The following is a 21,725-nucleotide window of genomic DNA, read 5'->3' as shown; positions in this document are numbered from 1 at the left end:
TATTAGTATTGTACAGAAGTAATTTCAATAAGGGAATATAATCACTATTACTAATATTGTACTTATTCTAAATTTTTAAGTACTAAGATTTTTTGTTTGTGCTGTAAGAAACATTAGTAACATACGGAAATATCCAATTATTTAGATAAAAAGAAGGTTTTATAAGAATTAGTCTTGCATCTTAGACTTCACTGCAAAATGCGCTCAAGCAAACAATGACCTTCAGGGCTCCAAGGTCACAGGCACATGAAGGTCCTTCGTTTGCTTGATGTCGAAAGGGAATAGAAATGTAAAACTAAAGCTAATGTAAAACAGAGTATAAATCATTTTAAAATGGACATCTATTTTAGGCAAATTTCAGTATTTTTTATAAACATTAATTTCCAGATAAAAGCTTTTAAAAGCATACATCTTGATTATTTCATAAAAAATGCATTTAATACTGATTTCTCTTAATTACACATGAAAAACATAGAGGGTAAAGGGTTTTGAATATAGTCTCAAATTCTTATAATTTATTCTTTAATATATCACTATCTGCAAGCATGCAATAAACACTTTTATTTTTGTCAACTCTGAAGATGAATTCTGTCAACAACTTTACTTCCTCACTCGGAAATGGCTGGGTTTGCCGATTTCATCCCACATGTATTTTGGAGGTTAGGTCAACTGATCAAGGTAAAGCAGCTTGAGGGATATACTACAGTAAGGAATGCAGGAAGACTTTCTGAGATAAATTGGCTCATATACATACACAGAGACCACCAAGAGAACTTCTATGCAGCCAGCTTCTTCGCCAGGATTCGAATCCGAGTCAAATTACCAGTATTCAGTGATTTTTCTGCTCAGGCATTGGTAGCTATATTTTGAAGGAATCTGAAAGCTCTACATCACTTAAATCTTCATCTGAATGTATGAATTCTTTTCTTTTTTCTTTTTAGAACTATCAAACTGAACTGGATATCGGATGAAACTCCAATGCACTCATCAGGTAAAAACACATTTCCTTCTTGCTTTGCCATTATTGCAGGATTTAACTCACTTTTAAATTAATTATTAAAAATTGGTAAGTGAAAGTCTAATATGCCAATGATATGGGCATTGTCAGCCATTTTGCACACCACAAAACATGTCCATAGCATTTGCCTACTCCTTTATAGCAAGTATAAGTATTTTTGCAAAGCCAAGCACTTTGGCACCTCACCAGCTTCACACATGAAATCGACATGCCATCCGATGGCAAAAAATCAAAATTATTTATAATAACAAAAAATACTTACATATAAAAATTTTATTTACACAATGTTTAAGTTTTCATATTTCTGCATTTTAAAATAAAATAAAAAGAAAGAATGAAACTGCTTACCCGTGTGTCCCTTTGCTGATTTCTGTCAGGATGCTGTTGCTGTCTCGAATACGGAGAACTCTGAGGAGGACCATACGCACTGTTTCTTGATTGATTTTGTGAAACTGCATATGCACTAATTCTTGATGGATTCGAGGGAGCTCCGTATGAGTTACTGCTTGATGGATTTTGTGGAATCTTATAGGCATCACTCTTTGATGTCATAGGAGCCCATGAACCTCTATCAGTACTCTGAGGTGGTGGCATCATGGAACTATGGTGAATGCTACTTCGGCTATTAACCATTGTTAAAGGTTCAACAGGTCTGTTGAAACAGGAAAGAATATTTTTCACAAAATACCATTAAGGGAAAAACAGAATAATGACTTATAAATTAAATGACTTGAATAGTTCGAGAATGATGCAATTTGCATACATCTAAAATTAATGCAGTAACACACTTAGTATACTTACTTTTTCTTATACAGTCAAAAGTCGTTAATCCGGACTCGTCGGGACTTAGGCGATTCCGGATTATCGATTTTTCCGGATTATAGATAATCAATTTAAATCTGGTAAAATGGCATGCAGAAATTATAAAATTAAAAATATGAAACCGTAATTTACAAAATAAAGAACAATTATGATCTAAAGTGTATCAAAATTTACAAAAAAAAAGAAAGCTTAATATTTATTTGTTTACTTTACTAAACATTTCTTTCAATGTAAGTTGTTTAAGTTGCTTCGTTTTTTATGTGATAATACATTCTCTTTAATTCTATAAACGGACATAATTTCTTGTTCGGTTACAAAGTTCCGCTGTTCAAGTCCTATAAATGCTGTGTCGAGAATACCGACTAATTTGTCAATCGAAATTTTTCCGTTTTCAATAACACTCTGTCACTTTCTTCGCTATCGGAAGCGAATTATAATGACGAGGCATTTGATTTAAATCATATCAAAGACGGAGTACATCGAAATGAAATACTACATTTAGTAAGCAATTATAAGCCAAATAAAATAAAAACATCTGCCCTGAAGATAAGGAAAGTGGTGACAGATCAACTTCCAATTAATTGCGTGCGACACAGCGTTAAAAATAAACAAACGTTAAAGTTTAGATAAACAAAGGATATTCCTTTATTCATTTTTTGCAGCAATTCCACTTTTTGTTTAATGGACTCTGAAACATTCTTTCGCTTTGTAGATCCGTTATATATTAGTAAATATAAATCGGAAATTCTATTTGACATAATCGAAAGTTCAAGCTTACTTTTATAAAATAACAGTCTAACAGTCTGCAAAAAATAATAAGCCGGATCCAATTCGAAGATTAAGGAACAATGCAATCTGCAACATCAACTGAAATAGATAATTAGAGCTTAGCTTATACCGTCCGTTATACATTAAACGTGCATTCGTAAACGTATTTTGCGCACGTGCACACGCAAATTCGCAGCCGTAAAGGTCTTACGCGCATACGTGAACGCGACGCATGCACAGAAAGTTTGTAGCTTTGAGGTCCGGATTATAGATCATTCCGGATTATGGGTGTCCGAATTAACGACTTTTGACTGTATAATAAAAAGTATGTTTATTGTTACATATGAAAATAATATAATTTAATGACAACATAATACTATTACGTTTTACTCAAAATGCTTTTTGAAGATAATCATAAATAAGAATCTAAAACAATGAATTAATTCTAAATTCTTCCTATTCACTAAAAATTAACCTTTTAGATTCGTACACGTCATACACAATAATTCCAATTTTTTTGGGGGGGGGGAAGGGAGAGGAGTTTTGATTGCTTAAAATTAATTAAATTAATAAATTTTTAAGACTAGTTGCATTAATATGAAGCTATGTCAAACACACTGTACTACTCATTAGTTATTATTTTACTTAAAAAGTTTAAAACCTATATCACAATTTATAATACACAAATCACCATCTATTAAACTCAGCTGCTTTACAAACTCACGTACGTTTGGAACAGAAGTGATTTTAATTAGCAATGGGTGCTGTACTTACTGTAACTTTTGTTGCTTTGATGGAAGGAAATTTGGAATTGTTCTTTGTAAGATTTATGAACCTGTTTAAACTTCAAAATCAAGGAATTAAAAAATCCCCAAATACGAAAGGAGAAGAAATTTTAAAACAGAACAAAAGGAAAATAAGAAGTCTTATTAAATTAATTTCTCTAAAATAACATAATTTTTTTAAATATTATCATTATTTTAATGATGTGTTAATAACATTAAACTGGTTGAAAAATTGTCATGAAATTAAAAAATCACAAACTCAAAATCTTAATAGCCAAACTGGTTTTTACAATGAAAAAATACTGATATGTTGCCAAACTTAGTGTTGAACAAAAGAGAAATACCTCTGTTTCAATTTAATAAAAAAGAATGCATTTAAATGGCAACTCAAATATCTACCATTTAAAACATAGACCAATTTCTCATATAATACAACAAGATAACAATCAGCCTAAATTTCTTTAATTTTTCTACCTGTCAAATGTGTTACATGCAGATATTTTTTCATCTTTGTTTATATAAGTGAGCATAAAATAGTCTGAAATAGGTGATGACAGGATCCATAGATAACAAAAGTAGTAACTACCAACATTATGGTTTACGGACTGCAAAACAATGCCCAATTAAATAGCTCTAAAAACGTTAAAAATTGTTTCATGAAGTATAAGTACATTGAGTACTGATGATTGAAATATAACAAAAATAACTTACATAAAAGGATTATAATTCTGCACGGCATGAGGAGCTGGATGTGAAGCTAGGCGTGGATCACTGGGTCCTCCACGAGATACTAAGAAAAAAAGAATTCATTACATTCTTTGAAAAATAGCAAAGTACAAAGTTTTAAATCTAATAGTCAATGCTTCAAATGCATCATGAAATTAAACGTTATCCATGAATACAGAACACGGAATAGGCATCAGTTTATTAGAGCATTAGTTTTATAAATAAGCTTTTCGTCTAAAATCATCGTAAACAAAGTAGGAATTTTGTTGATTATTAATACTCGAGTTCGCATGTCTGAGTTCTAAAATATGATATTGGCATCCTCTCAGAGTTATTTTCTCACGTTAATCTAGTTACCAACCTTGAAACTTGACAAATCGAGAGGTCTTTGAGTTAGGCAGAGAGGCAACTTCAAATGGTCTTCACACTGACAACACTGACTTACGTTATAAACCGATTTAAGTGTAAAACTTACTACAGGGTTCGTACACATTTCCGCACACAGAAATAAGTTATTTAAGCACCATTAATGAAAAAAATAAGGATCTACGAGCTAATGGGAATAAATAAAATAAAGATAAGATAAACATGTTAAGAAAAAGATTCTAGTATCAGAAGTAAAACATTCAAATATTATGTTTTCATTGTTCTTCCAGACGTTCTCCAAAAAGTAAAAAAATTCATCGCAAAATTTCTGTAGAATACATCCGTTACGTGTTAATACCATGAAGACATTTTTCATTCTGTCACATTTTCTGAAATCTTCTAGAATTTTCGGTATATAAATCTTGCCTTCAAATCCTTCTAAACTTTCCAATTTGCAATGCCTAAAATCTGAAAGAAAAATTACCCCTGCCAATTCTGTAACAGCAAAAAGCAACAAATATTAAAAAAAAAAAAAAAAAAAAAAAAAAAAAAAAAAATTCAGGGAAAAAATGTAAAATTAATTTTATAGAGAAAACTGATGCATATTCTGAGAATTCTGAATACTCTGAGACAGGAAAACCCACCTCTTAAAAAGACATTTTAAAATAATTACATGACTGCTTTTGCTAAAATGTTTCGTAAATTGTGCTTTATAGCATTATACCTTGTTTATTTTTCAGATTCAAAGTACTGTATAACATGTGGCCAAACAGGATGTTTATAATATTATCAGGTTCAATGTTTCTTCTAACCTTCTTCGGAAACATACAATGACCTGACTAGAACAGAGAGCTTACTAAAGCTATGTTCACTAATTGTAGTAAGTAGACAGGATACAGACGAAGGGTATACAAAACCCTTTATTTTTTTTTCTTTATATACAATGACTTCCGTACTTCGGAATACAATGACCCTCCACTCGGGGTCTAACTTAAAAGATATCAAAATAAAACTAAACTCTAATTTAACTTTAGAATAAGATTGGCCTTATAATAACAGGAAGCGTATGTAGCACAGAGACTGTGAACACTACAATACGTTTAATTTATCAAGAGGATTAAAACCTCTGGTCTGGAAGGCAAAGTAGCAACTGCGTAACTTCTAAGGTAAGCGGCCTGCTTCGAACTCACGGCTTCCTCTCTTCTGCTTGGCAAAAAGGCCACACTTAAATACTTGGCGTTCGCCAGACAACTTTGCATAAACTCCTTCACGCTTATAATTCTGGCCGGAAGTAGAAAATAAGAAGTGATAGTAAAGATTTAAAATAAAATAAACGTTAGTAAAATTTAAGATCCTTACAATATGACAGGGGAAAATAAAAATGTTTTATTTCAATGTTATGTTTTAAATATAATTGCAATATATTACCTTTATTTTAATGAAATTTATTAATGTTACAATGTTTTAAAAAAATCGTCAAAAAATTCCCAGACCTCGTAATTAAAAATTTGCTAAAGAAACTGATCTTAAAATCGCCAAATTTAGAACCATCTAATAAAAGAATTCACATCCTCAAAAGCAAAAAGTTGTTTAAGAGCTCTTCATTAGAAATAATTTCGAAATGCCTATGTTTCACTTCTTGCTCAGAGACTCGAGTACCCCACCATTTATATTAGAAATAGAAGGAGCAAATTATAACCCACGGACCTATTCAAAAGATAACCATATTTATCAGTAAATCGCCAAAAATGTTCCTCTAAAATGCTAATTCACATTCAAAATGGCAGTCGTAAAACCAAACAGAAATTTCAGATGATTAAAATTAATGACTTTCTGCCGATTTTCGCCGAAATTAAGAACTTTTAAGGATCGTACGAACTCTGTACTAGCGGAACATTTAATTCATTGTTCTAAATTTTTAATCTGCTTTATGCTTTTTGACTAATTTTATTCGATTTTGTACAGTTATGCAGTTGAAAACATGAAGACGGAAGAAATTAATATTTTCAAACAAGACGAAAAAAAAAAAAAAAAAAAAAAAAAACAATAGGTAATAAGTAAATAAAATTTAATACAGATATTTATTTTTATATAATAATCAAATCTTCATAAAATTCTCTACAAATTTTAACTATGAATATAATAATATAATAGCTCACATCGAATAAAAATTAACCAGAAAATACACTCTTTTGCAAAAAAACTGAAACACCAAGAAGGACTTTTCCGATCGTGACGGAATTTGGTATGCAGAAACAACTTGATCGAACACGCAAATGATCAAATTTTCAAGCAAATGACCAGGAATTGCGACCGTATCTCGCATTTCTAGAGCGCTATTCGCAAACTATAAACCCAGTAATAGAGGCGAAAAATTCACCATTTTTTTGTTGCTGGCATTGTAATTCCGTAAAGAAGCAACTAAAGATGCTATTACGAAGATATCGAAGACCTAAGAGACAACTAAACGACATCGAATGTGGTCGCATTGTATAAGGTTGCGTAAAGCTGGGTGGTCGTACCAAACATTAGTCAGCCACCTGCAGCGCACAGACACTGCTGTGCAAAGATATTGGCAGCAATGGTTGCTACAAGGAAATTGCCGACGAAATGAAGGCTCTGGAAGGCCGAGGAGCCTAAATGCCAGGCAAGACAGGATGACTGTTCACCAGGCCCGAACCTCCCCAACGATATCATTGTCGACTATTCAATGCACTACAGCCACGTCTATACTTCCATTGGTACCGTCCACCATCTCACGGCGCGCTTGTCTGAGGCGGGGTTACGCTTACACAGAACTTTAAAACGTTTGCCTTTGACCCCACAACATCGGGGAAGTCGTCTGGAGTGGTTTCGCAGCCACCAGATTGGCATCGTATAGTGTTCAGCGATGAATCCAGCTTCACTCTTGGAGCAGATGACCACTATGTTCGTGTCTGGAGAGGACGGGGGCCAGCGGTCAAAATGTGTGATGGTATGGTGGTGTGGGGCGCTTTTTTTTGTGACAGCAGGTCATCTTTAGACATCCTCAGTACATCTTTAACAGCTCAACGATATGTTGATACCATCCTGCAGCCGGTTGCATTACTCTTCATGCCACGTCATCCTGGGGCCATTTTCCAACAAGATAATGCCAGGCCATATACCGCTCGCATATCTCTGGACTGTCTCCGTGCGGTTGATACTCTTCCTCGGCCAGCAAGGTCACCAGACCTTTCACCAATCGAGCATGTCTGGGACATGTTAGGCCGCCAGATTCGGGCAGGCACCACAAAATATCGCAGATCTGGAGCAACAACTGACGAATGCCTGACAGAATGTGTCGCAGGATGACATTAGGAACCTCCACCACTCTTTGCCTCGACGAATTCAAGCACGCATTGCTGCCAGGGGTGGTTCGACAAGCTACTAATTCGAACATTCAATGGGTGATTATGAGCCGTGAACAGGTGCTATAATCTTGATTTTTTAATCATTTTATTATCTGTGTATGGGCTATACACATATTCAGTTTCATCAAAAAGAACCACTTCCTTCATGGTGCTTCGATTTTTTTTGCAAAAGTGTGTATATGCTGCATTTCATGATCCACCTTAGCACTTTTGAAGACTTTTTAATAAAAAAAAAAAAAAAAAAAAAAAAAAGGATACCATTTCCTTTTTCTCCTACAACTTTTAAGTGACTATAATTTTTACAAAGCTATATTAGAATAGACGATTTAAATTTACATAAAGGACAAAAAAGGCCGAAAATTTCAATCGGAGACGGGTTATCCTCTGCAATATAAAGATAGGGATATCAATTTGGAAATGAAAGATATAAATATTAGATCTCGGATGTAACTCAAGTACTTGCTGCTAAGAAACAACCAACTAGGCAATTACGAAAGCAAATAGTAAGAAATCAAGCAACGACACACACACGAATCCCGAAAAGAAATCAACCTAAACAGTTCCTCCTAATTCCAATGTGAAATGACGCAAATAGATCACAAACAAATTGAGAGGCCATAATACAACACAAACACATGGGGTTCGGGAAGGACACAAAGGAGGAGGAGTTACTGACTGATGACAGTCCGTCTGTGACCACAATGACAGATGCCGATATTTTGATCCGCAATTATTATTTCGCTTGACCTCACAGATTGAATGTCATCGGTAAAAAAAAACCCAATGATGCAGCCGAATGAGTAATTTCCAATAATGTCGAAAAAATACGAGAGCTATGTCATCAGGGTGTTTATTTAGGAAAGAATTGATAATCTAGCGGCTGTTATCTACTCTCCTAAACATATTGACATGAAAAATTGTTTTTTCCATATTTGCTCATGTTTAAATAATGATTATCTTTACAACAGCGAACGTTTTTAGGACAAACATATTATGGAGAAGATGTATACGTTTTCTGTATGTGCTTGGGGGATTGAGTCGCCCGAAAAAAATATTTAAATGAAAATGATTTTAAAAACAATAAAAATGCTGAGGGGGGGGAAATTCAAAAGATTTACGAAAGTTCTCCACTCGGAATGCGAATCGCGGGAAATATAAATTTTATGCAAAATTCTGATCTCTAAGTCACAGCATCATTTTGATTTAAAATACATTCTAACTAATTTCATTTGAATTTGCAATTATCTTGAAAATTTATATTGATGAAAGTCTAAATAAGAAAGAAAAGCTTTTAAAGTGGTTTTAAATATGATGAATATAAAGTTAATAATTAAGAGTAACGAGCCGTTTACAATATAAAGCAAAATTTAATAAGCTCTACAATCTCTGTATAATGGATTAAAATGGCTAAATTAAATAAAAATTAATGATCAAAATTACGCTGAAAATCACTTAAAAATTCGAATCTGAAAGATGGAAGGTCTCCCGGTTTTATTGAGAGCTCTAAAACTTATACAATTTAGAAACATACACGTATTCATGCAGATTCTTTATTATTTAATTTCTTTAAACATAATACAGGGCGATAATATTTGGTAAAAACAATTTGCAAGGAGACACGGACATTTATAATAAAACAGCGCAAAATGCCGCTTCGAAACTAACAGCCTTTCTAGGCTACCGCCCCTTTGGGCTAATAAATTAAATTAACAGTAAATAAAAAAAAAATCTTACGCAGAACTAAAAATAAATTAAAAAAATAATCACTATAAAATACAAGCAAAATTAATTATTACGGTTAGATACAATTTTAATATTAGAATTAAATGTATAAAAATTTTTTAGGAGTAAAAAGTGTTTATCACTATGATGTATTATGAAAGATAATTGAAATAAAATTTCTTTATAGAAATTGTGCTATAATACTCATCTATAATTTTAAAAAAGCAGCAAAATTTAGAATTTTAAACAAAACTTTCAAAAATTCGTTTTTAAATATTTTAGTATTTTTTACTTATTTACACCAATAAAAAGCATAAAAATTAAATTGCTTGTTTGAAATTTTCTCTTAACTCAGATTTAAAGTATTATTTTCTAAAAGTAGTTACAAATTTCCTTACAGCATAGGAAAAGCTAAAAAAATATCCAACCCTGAAAGCATGCAATAGCTTTATAATTATTCGGAACGCTAGTTACGCTTGATAAATATGCTAAATTTTTAAAAATCAATCGCAGGTTCAAAAATAAAAATATGGAGAAATTCTAATTTGTGAAATGAGGTGCTACAACCAGCTTTTTCTTGACAATTATACACGCTGCAATAGGCAACCAATGTTAAATTTCTGCAAGTCGTCCCTACTCCTCCGGATGTGATCAAGGTGACAGCCGGCAACGCATCAGACGAGGGAGAAAACCCGTTTGGGTTAGTCTATTTCTTATAAGGTCCATGTTCTCAACGTTTTGACTAACGTGTATCATTAAACAAAAATTGAAAATCTTTAGTATCCACCACCAAAGTATTACTACCACCACCACTCTTGAAAAAAGTTCAGATCGCATAAATTTACAAGTGTTAGAGAAAAAAACTGAATCAGGTTTTAATTTTTGAATATAACAGTTAAAAAACACATTGCTTCTTTGCGTACCACCTATTTTTCTCTTATGTACCACCAGTGGTACGCGTACCACCGGTTGAGAACCCCTGAACTAGCTCATTTATATAAACACGAAGAGGGAAAATTTGCACTTTTCATCCTTCTTCCCGAACAGCAATACAGGCAGCGAATGGCAGAGACATACTCCCATCGATGAGCAAATGCATTCAGCAATACAGATAAAGGTTAAGTTATGTTACTGAAACATGCGAAAGTTTCAGACGGCTATGTGCCTAAGGGGCGCCGGGATGCCTTTGTGAAGGACTCTGTAAGAGGAACTGGCTGGTACTCATGTTACACATGGGAAAAATCACGAAAACCAATCATGCAGCCAGGCCGTTCTCCTAAGTTTGAACCACGGTCAAATTAACACTTTACAGACCCTAAGATTTCGGTGCCCACACATACATTTGATTTGTAGGAAGTATTTTGTATAACGGCAGTTTCCCCCCTATTTTCCCCTTTCGTCTTGGTTTAGTTGTTCCATACATTTCCCTGTTACACCGGCAACAAAAAATTTTTGTGGTGCCCTCTTTTCTTAAATTCCTATGCACCTTACCGTGAGGCCCTCAGTATCTTCCTGTGACAGCCACTTTCCTTGATGCCTTTAGCAATTTTAACCACTGGTGAAGCCAATATAGAAGAATAACCACACTTAGAATGGGAAGGGTCTACGTCGTGAAACCTAAATTATTAAAATACAGTAAGACCCCGCTTAACGCGGGGGATACGTTCCATCAAAGTAGAGCGTAATGCGAAACAGCGCTAAACGAGGCTATCTTAATATGTAAATAATGGGGTTAGGGGAAGATGGATAAGAAAATTGTTTTATTAAATTTAATAATGTTTTTTTAATAAAAATAAAACCAAACATTGTTTCTTACAAAAATGAAAACGATGTAAACGAATATACTCATAAAAACGAATAAAATTCTCAGTCAGTCAGATTATTCAGTCTCTGTGTTTCCAATTTTCTGCCTTTTTGTCAAGAAGGCATTATGATAGATTGGCTTAATGGCATATTGCGTTCAATTTCGTCGTCAATCCATATAGAGAGTCGTTTTTCCATTTCCTCTATAATGTTATTTCTAGAACTGGTAATTCTAGTTGCAGAGCTTGACGTAGTTGCAGTTGCCGATGACAGTATTTTTTCTTTATTCTTAAGAATTGTCCTTATTGTTGAAGTTGCCAAAATCAATGCAGCGCTAATTTGAGATTGACGTTCACCAGAATCTAATCTTCTAATCATTTGCATTTGAGTTTCCAGTGAAATGCTTTTTCTGGTTGCTTTCTTTTCTTGTTCTTTATTATCACCCATGATAAAAACTAAAGATCATAATATTTGTCACTGTATTAATCGTTATAGTATTATATAAATTTATACTTATAATCATGTCAACAAATGTTTCAAATGATAAAAATGCGTCCATACAGCACCGCACCAAACAAGAAACACAACTATACTGTTTCGGTTCGGATATGTTATTTGGAAACCTAGCGCTGCGCACAATTTCGGGGAATACCCGTAATGCTGCGAGCAATTTTGGGGAATACCCGTAATGCTGCGAGCAATTTTGGGGAATCCCCGGGTTGAAATAAAAGAGCGTTAAACTGAAACAGCGCTAAACGAAACAGCGTTAAGCGGGGTCTTACTGTATTTCCTCACTCACAGCAAAACAAAAAAAAATTTAACCCTAACGAAGCTTGGGAAACAAATACGAATATAGGGTTAATGCATGCACATGTTCAATTCACTTTAAAAAAATTAAAATTTTGTTACCAAATTCCAGGGAAGGGGAACTAAATTATATATATATATGTTACTGTGAAAGACCGAAATTGGAGAATGCCGACTTTCACCGGAGAATGCCAACATTCACCAAATACGTCCGTGAAAGATCGAATATTTCTTTACATTCTTGTACATTCGAACCCTCACCGGTGTATGTCGACAATCACAGATATGCTCTGGTGTAGGTCGAAAAGAGAGGAGTATATGTACACGCTGCCATTCCAAAAGGAAGTGTTCCACAAATAAATGCAGTTGTAAAAGCAAGGGCCTCTTGTGCAATTCAAAGTGTCATGATAGTTTAAGTTGTTGCAATAAATAAGATTTGAATCACATAATTTGGTAAGTTCATAACTTCTATTATTTTCCTTTCTCATTTGGAATGTATTGTGTGTTTTAAGTTCTTATATTTTTAAGTTCTTATTCTGAGTCTCAAGTGCGTTTTTTCGCGAATGAATTACGGAGAAGGAAATATAATATTTTTATATGTTCAACATTCAGCATTAGTACATGGTGAATGCCGACATTTACCGGTGTAAGTCAGAAATAAGAGTATTTAGAAAATATTTCGGACATACACCAAGAGACTATGTGAATGTTGACATTCTCCAGATTTCGGTGTTTCACCGTAACATATGTATATATATATATATAATGTTGTAATATAAATTTAAATTTAAACAAATTTAAATTCTAAACAAATACATATAAAAGTAAAAAAGTAGAAAAGCAAATTTAAATTCTAAAAAAAGGAAAAAAGCCAAAATAATTAAAAATAATTTAAAAATATGCAAACATGTAAAAGATTTAATTTTCGAACTAATCTACAATATCATTTAAATTCAGAAGCATAAGCAAATCAAGTGTAAAATCTATCCATGAAAATAAATCTACTAATTTAATAAATTAAACAATTTTTTTAAAACTGCATATGTGAATGATCGTAGAGTAGGCAGGAGACAGACTTATCAAGGGGAAGTTGCCTCCAAACCTAACTCTCCAATCATTCAATTCGTGTCTCGTCATTCATGCAGGCAAGGGTAAAAGTCAAAACCAAAAGTAATTCCAATAAAGTGGTACCCTTAGAAATTAACATTTAAGTATTAACATTTAAGAATTAAAGTTCAAAAAGGAAAATACTAATTAAGTCTTTTGAGAAACAAGCAAGTAAAGTCAAGAATTAAACTTTTTCTTAAAAAATTAAATTTTTTAAAAATTAATTTTTTATAAAATAATAAAATTTAGAAACCAATGTATTTTAGAAATCCTTGTCTACAGAAACTTCACGAATATGCATATCAATAAAAATAAAAAGAAACTATAAAAGAACTATACATAATCCATATAAACCAATAAGAAACAAAAAGTAACAAAAAGAACTAATTCACAATTTTTAAAATAAATATATATTTAAAAATATAATTTCATATTTAGAAAATACTTAGATACTACATAAAAGATTTTTTTTAAAAAAATACTTAAAGCAAGTAAATAGTAAGTTTTAATTCTAACTTACCTACTATATGAGTGTTGGGGGTCTGCAAAATGTTGTGAAAGAGAAGTAAGTGTGTTCTTCAAATTATATAGAAGGCGCTTATGTAGGTAAAGTTGAGTGTCAAGCTGTTATCTTTGTTATAGTAAAAAATTTTGTGTAAATATTAATATTAATTAAATTAAATTAAAAATCCTAAAGGTAGTAATATTAATTATTTAGGGAGTTAAGTAACTGAGCCAATCAAGAGATGTGTGTTTGCTTGAAGGAAATTAAAGTGATGTGGTATGTGAAAAAAATTAAAGTGAAGTGGTATGTGAAAAAAATGTAAACTGTATGTAATTTGAAATGTGTATCTTAAATTCATAAATCCTCTAATAGAAAACAGGTTTTACCTAAAAATCCTAAGCACCATTTACCTAAAGATTTACCCATATCGAAATTCAAATTCTTCTCAGTTAACGATTACTTTAAACTTACTAAAGCATGCAAACAACCAAACCGATCCTTTTCGGGAAAACGGTTACACCAGCAGAGAGAAGGAGGGTGGAGGAAGAGGGACAAATAAAGATCCGGTATGTTCCTCTAAAATCTTACACACTCCAAAACTATTTCACCGAAATTTAGGTGGGTAACGAGTTGAGAAAAAATAACCAAATGAAATGATGCTATCACACACTGCCAACGAACAAAATATTTGAGAAAATGGAGGAGAGAAGGATAAGAAAAAATATATCTCCCAACACCAACGATGCTAAAATAAAATAAGTCGGAATAATAATAATACTACTAATAAAAAAAAATAAGGAAGCTACCGAGCGAATAGATGGACGAACAGACAGAATGAGAGAGAGAGAGAGACAGAGAGAAAGAGAGCTAACTTGATATTCAACGTGGGCTGTCGCAGGAAAGCCTGCACCTTCGAGTGCTGGGTAAACAAGTCAGGCGGCCGCTCTGCGTCCGGTACAAGACAGCCATAAACATTGGGCGGAGGAAGTTGACAACGCTGGGGGATTCGATCGCTGATGTTACGGCACCGCCTGCCGCTTTTCGGGGAAGGTTTTTAATCTTGTGCTGGTGGAAAAAGACGGAAAAAACTATTTCTTGCCATTTTCGGAGGCAAAATGATTTATGGCATTTCCTTCTGGTGCCTTCTTCATGCCTCCCAACATCTCGCGTTAGCATGTTATCACCAGCAGTGAAATCTGATTTTATTACTCCTAAACCATTTTTTTTTTTTCCCCTAAAAATAAGTTCACATGGATTGTACCTAAAAGGCTATTAATTCAACGAAGAACAGCAGGGTATTTGTACGACGTTTTGAATGCACCATTTTGCATCACATCGACAGACAATGTAGGTTTGGCTGGCTATTTATGGCAAATGGAAATGAGGCAAAGATTCGACACAACGTCGGATCGATAGCTTTTCTGTCGGCCCACGAAAGACATGGCCCCTTGTAGAGTTCTATCCAACCCCTACTTAGACCGACATACGGGCTATCGTTTTGTCTATGAAAGTATATCAGAATCCCGCAGACTCGACAACTTTTTAGCAGCTTTTTAAATACAGGCTGTTTATAAAGTAACGGACCCATTTTGATGTTTAATAACTCATAAAATAATAAAGATAGATTAAAATTAATAACATAAATGGCTAGACAGACTCAGATTTCAGGACCCTTGTCAATGAACTTTCATGTGTGCCCCTTCGTCGCACGGAGAATACCCAGTCGATATTCAATTTCACGCCAGATACCGCCAAGCATGTCGGCATCCACAGAGACTATTGCGGTTGTAATTCTGGCTTTTAGGTCATCCATGTTCGACACTCTCCTCCTGTAAACGCTGTCCTTTACAAATCCCCAAAGGAAAATGTCCAGCGGCGTTATATCAGGTGATCTGGGTGGCCAAGGAATTGGACCTCCTCGCCGAATCCATCTTTCTGTAAAATGGTCATTCAAAGAACTACGAACGATGGTACCCCAATGAGGTGGTGCACCATCTTGTTGCAAAAAGACATGTGGCTGAAGCTCTTCTAGTTGTGGAAATACGAATCCAACATATCTAAGTATACGACAGATGAGACTGTTTTTTTTTTTGTAAAAAAGAAAGGCCCAATGACTCGGTCGTGCATTAGTCCACACTTCACATTAACCTTTGGGGAATCCCTTTGTGCCTCACGTTATTCATGGGGGTTTTAAGATCCCCATATGCGCACATTATGGCGATTAACAATGCCAGAAAGATGCCAAAAGCAAAAGAGAGAAAAATGAAATTAATAAGCAGAAGATATTTAGAAAAGTACAGATATTTAGAGTGGAAAATGAAATTATCTGAAATTAACCACACGCGCAGACGATATTTACAAAAGTAAAGATATTCAAACCCGAAAAGGAAAATATATAAGTTATTCCATCAATAAATGCCATAAGTTTGTTTATATCTTCATTATTTTATGAGTTATTAAACATCAAAATGGGTCCGGGACTTTATAAACACCCTGTATATCTGTAGGTTAAACAGAGCATATATTACACACAAGTATATATAACTATTATTTATGCATATGTCTCTCCTGTTCTGTTCAAAGATCTGAGTGCTTTTTTTTTTTTTTTCTGCAATTTGCCTCAGACCGGCAAATTAAAATTATATCCGCGAGCCGGACAGAACCTTCCGGCGGGCCGTAGTTTGCCCATCCCTGGTTTAAAAGAAAGAAAAAATATAAAAGGTGGTGAACACGAAAAAGTGAGCAAGGCGCTTTATTTGCGGTTCAGGCAACAAAAAGAACAGGGAACACCCATTTCAGGACCAATTTTACAAGAGGAAGCCCTAAAATTTTATTAACTTCTATTGTGCTAGAACTTGACATAAAAAATTAACATTAATTTAATTATATGTTATACTTTTCCGTGTCCAATACTCTACAAAGGTCTAGAGTAATTTACATTTAAATATTAAGAGTTCTGAAAAAACCACCTCTTATTCCGTAAAACTCGACAGTCTCTCACTCCAGATTATGTCGAGTTTGTGGGACTCTACTGCTGTATTACACAGCCCTAAGTAGGTTTTAAGTAACCTTCTTATTTGAAGCTTGAACTTACAGCCAATTTCGCTCTTATGCGGCTGACGAACCTAACCAGTTACCCTAAAAATGGTAATTTACCAAATTCTTCCTCTCTCGTGCCACTACAAACTATAAACCTTATCTATGCTAACGTTGATTCCAATACTTGTGGCGAATTGTGTTCTGATGATTAATGTGTATTAATATTTTTATTTGTTCTATAAATATCATTATAAAATTTTCTTTTTTTATCACGACGATCATATGCAGGTACCTACTACTCGTAGCATATTTCACAAGTGCACATCAGAGTAGCCACTGAGGGAGGAGTTTCGAAAATGGACCAATGAGCTGCTATTGCTCTTGTGACGCTAAATCTTTGTGCATGTGAGCGTATGTTGTTTACGTTTTAATTTACATTTGTTTCGCAATTTTAAATATATGGCGTAATAGTAAAAATTCTCGTAGTGCTTTCGTTTTCCGAGTTTGATTTATCGCTGACACTTCACTTTCGCGATTTTTAATCACGCATTAATATTAGGTTTGATGTTCACGGCATATTATGTGGATTAAGAGAATTCAAGTGTATATTTTTTCAATTGAGCTGAGAATGAGTGAAAGTGTTACAATGAATCTAGTATTTTCTTATTTCAGTGCTTGCATTCTTTTGAATTTTAAAGTGTAAACTTCACAACACATATGATCTGATTATATCCATTGTTAACATTAAAAATTATATGTGAATACGATAAATTCACTCTGTTTGTTGAGTATTTCTTGTGTAGACAGTACATTTAAGACTGAGCATTTATTAAATGTGAAATTTAATGCACTAAATGTATACGAATGCAAATTAGTAAAATTCACTTTGAATAAAATTCGGCCTTGGTTATTATTATAGAACATCTTTTTTTATACAGACTGCAATAAAAAGTGCTGACTTCTATTTACATATAAAATTGGTGTGAATATTTTTCTCATACGCGTAGTTTTATTTATAGATTGCATTTGGGTTCAGATGTTTATCACAAATTTCTTTATTTACCACTTATTAAGTAATATTTCACATCGATATTTTTACGATGTATCCAACATGTGTTTGTATTTATTTCAACCAGGCAGTGAAATCTTCGTAATTGCCTATATTTGATCTAACTTCGCAATGAAAAGTTTCAGAAGCAATCGATAATGCTTTAATTATTTTGTACAGAAAATTGCGTGGCAGAATATTTTCAACCATTTTACTTAAATCTTAAAGCAAGCAAAAGGTCATGTGACCTGACAAGAAATATTACTGGATGTTCATTGGTTTATCCTAGAAGACACTCCCTCGGTGGCTACAGAGATGTGCACTTGTGAAATATGTCTACCGGTATTGATTTTATGATGGTATTCAGTGTCGATCCGATAATTATGAGCAGAACTATTTACCGCGATAAGCAATCATTCGTGGAAGATTTTTTAAGGAAAAGTGGACCCCCCCCCCCAAAAAAAAAAAAAAAAAAAAAAAAAAAAAACATGCGACAGCCCGATCCTCACACCTAAATCAAACCCACAACAATGACATAGATTCGCAGCTTTAAATAAATACTCGGTCACTGGGCAAGCAAATTTAAAATGAATGACATAGGAGAATTTGCAAACCGTGCCCGCCCGCACTATTTCTTCTTTAAGAAGGACTCTAAGCACTCTCTCACAAAATGCACATTTTGCTACGAAACTAAAGTCAACTTAAGGTTGAATTTTGCTTAAATTTAAATCTCCAATTTTAATACTTCTCTTTCAAACAAAACACTTCATTCATTGAATTTCTAAAGATTTCCTACGTTTCGATGAATAGCAGCCGTTTCAGAATGTTACATTTTAATGCAATAAAGTACACCTTGCACAAGAAAAAAGGGACAGTTCTATCGGGCCGATTGATGAAATTGCATTTTTCCTGTTTCCAAAGCGCGACTTAGGATATGTATCGGATTTACATGTAGCATTGTTCTAACGTAGGCATTTTGATAATAAAAATTGAATTTATTCTGAAATGACATACCGATTTTCTTTTCCATACTTCGATTCGAGGACTGAAATTCTGCCAAAAAGCTTAGTTTTGAAAAAAATCGCATGAGTAGTTTTTAAAAAATTAGCTCTCAAAATTTTCTCTCATTTTTTAATTAAATTTTGTACATATTTGTTAATATCTCTTTTTTTATTAAACGTACTTGATTCCTTCTTTCACAACTCGAAATTTAGATACAATCCAAATAAAATTTTTTCTAATTTTAAAATTTGTACTTTTCAGTACTTTTTAAAAAGTTTTTGAAAAACTTTATGAATTATAACCTATAAAATTTTTGATATAATCTTAAAAATTTCTTCAAGTACTTCTGGGCATACTTGCAAAAATTAAAATTTTTTATTCAAAATTTCCGAAGATATACGTGAAATTATATACTGGTGCGTTTTGAAATTTGCCATATATGGTATGAGCGATAATAAGGCCAAACGCACTTTATTAAAATTATTTGAAAGAATGAACGATGCTCCTTTTATTCCGTTCGTGCACAATGAAAGGGAAAGGAAAACTGGTTATCATAAATTAAGAATTTCGCCAAGTGAATTAATCTTGGCGCAAACTAAAGAAACTGCGCCAAAACAAATTTCAAAATTTCTTTCTAAGTTTCTTATCAAATTTTACAAAATTTAATATTTACGCATAATTTTAGTCGTAGAATCAAAATATGTGGGGGGGGGGATCGTATGTCATTTCAGAAAAAGTCCTATTTTGTATCAAAAGATCTATGCTAGAACAACATAGAACTAGAACAACTACACATCTAATGCATATCCTAGTCGCACTTTCGAGACATGTATGTGACTCGAAACGTGTATGTGACTGTAAATAGGGGGGAAAAAAAAAACCCGCCCGTTTGGGCGTATTATATAATCTGAAAGCTTTCAGACTTTTTTAAAGCTTCTTTTTTTGTTTTTTAATTTTTAATTTAGTTCGAAAATTAAACGATTTTTCGAGCATTATATTTACGATATTTTTAAATTTTAGCATCGGCAAATCTGTCGTTCATAAAACACTGGCTCGAAAATTTAAAGGAGCTACGATGAAAAACGTGCTTTATTAATTCTATTAAGCGAAGTCCGATGAAAAGTGGTTAATTTGTAGGTAAAAGTCAATGTTATCCGTAATGCTCGCTAAACAGAAATATGCAAAATTTTATGGCCGTTCTTTACGGCACGTACGAAAATGAAAGTAAAGGGATGTTTAAGATTCTAATTTCAAGGATTGTGCGAACAAAAGGATAACATTTTTGCATCTGAAGGATGAAAAATATCTTTGACGGATTGTTTTGCGCGTATGGGAGAACAGAAGCAGCACAGACACTGACAGAAGCCTTGTAAAGACGTAAAATAGCCAAAAGCGTCATGCCAAAAAGCTGGAAACGCTTTAAAAGACACTGGTGACGTAAGTAGACAACCACGCCAAAGTCGAAAATGTGCCACATATCATTGCTATTGTTATTCACCAAGACCACTGACCATATTATCAAGACCATTGTTTGGATACGATTGCTGAAAGAAATAGCTAGCTGGACCTCAGCGCAGATTGCACAGGAGCTTGCTGTAACTATAGGAACTCGACCATCAAGATGCACCACAGTGACAGGCTGCATAAACAAGAAATTTGTATTCCACAATCTCAGTCTGCAAAACGCGTCTAGTTTAATGGCACAGAACCCTTCGTGACTGAGTAACAAGGACTACCGCCGATTTCTCTTCTCTGAGAACATTTGTTTTGAGAGTGATTCTAGCCGTGTTACAACCTGCACGGCGCAAAATAACCTTGAAAGGCATTGGTACAAAGATGGCAGAATAAGGCATATCACTTCGAAAGATGCCACCGACCTATACACTTTTACCAATGCAACTATGAATACTAAGACAATTAGAGACGAGGTTATTGATGCGTTTAGGGCTGCAATCGATAATGGTAATCCGAAATGGTCATTTTCATCTTGCTGCACTAGTGACCAGTTATCCAGAAGGCGAATGAATCCAGTGGATGGAGTGGCACGCATATTCTCCGGTTTAAGTACAATAGAACATGTGTGGGTCATACTAGCAGGATGCCGTTTTGTATGGCTGCAGTTCCACCTGGTCTTCTCCAGAAGCTTCAAGGCGCTTTCTGCGTGAATACATTTTGTTACTGTAAGAATTCCTGAATAATCTAATACACAGGATGGAAAATCGTTGTAAAGCTAGCATTTCGGTCAGGGTTCACCCAACACCTTATTTATTTATTTTTTTCCCATGCATCTTTTAAAAAGTTGTAACAGCAACTTTGTCTTAGCCCCCTTTTACATCACACTATATTCTTATTCAAATTTATATTTTTCAAAATTAAGCAATTATGCACTATGAAAAAACATCAGACATAAAAAAATAAAAACCTTGTGCAAGTTCGATGATCTTAGCTATAAAATGCTTCAGGTTATACAAATTTTTGCAGCTGTTCCCTTAAATTTCCCGACTGCTGTAGTTTGAAATTTTGAGCTTCTGTAAAATGATTCATCATCCACTTTCAAAATAAAAATGACTTCCAAAAAAAACAAATTACGAATATTCTGCCCTTTTTTTCTCTCTTTCCCATATACGTTAAAATTTTATAGTGCTATGGAAGAAACTTTTCCTTCAAAGATCATGACTGAAAACAGCCCGACGTCACGCATATCATTGCTATGGTAAATCGCTTCTTTTTTCTTACAGACTTTTATTATTATTATTATTATTATTATTACCTCAAAAGACCGCTTTCTTTTTCCCCATGGGAAGAACGCACGTAT

General features: G+C 33.7%; 1 protein-coding gene across 1 annotated transcript in view; it reads right to left on the bottom strand.

Moving 5' to 3' along the window:
- Positions 1-21,725, bottom strand: part of Rat1 (5'-3' exoribonuclease 2 Rat1) — a 184,175-nt gene that overhangs the window by 3,412 nt on the left and 159,038 nt on the right. The window contains exons 32-33 of the mRNA XM_085822832.1: positions 4,105-4,183; positions 1,367-1,670 (exon numbers count right to left, since the gene is read on the bottom strand). Of these exons, the coding sequence (XP_085678958.1) occupies positions 1,367-1,670; positions 4,105-4,183 (383 nt within the window). The remainder of the gene's footprint in view (positions 1-1,366; positions 1,671-4,104; positions 4,184-21,725) is intronic.

This window comes from Stegodyphus dumicola, chromosome 8 (genome assembly GCF_044657685.1).
Source record: "Stegodyphus dumicola isolate Sdum_Otavi_A_Nest chromosome 8, ASM4465768v1".
In the NCBI taxonomy this organism is placed as follows: Eukaryota; Metazoa; Arthropoda; class Arachnida; order Araneae; family Eresidae; genus Stegodyphus; species Stegodyphus dumicola.
Note: the sequence above shows the minus strand (reverse complement) of the source record. Positions and strands in the feature narration are given on the sequence as shown.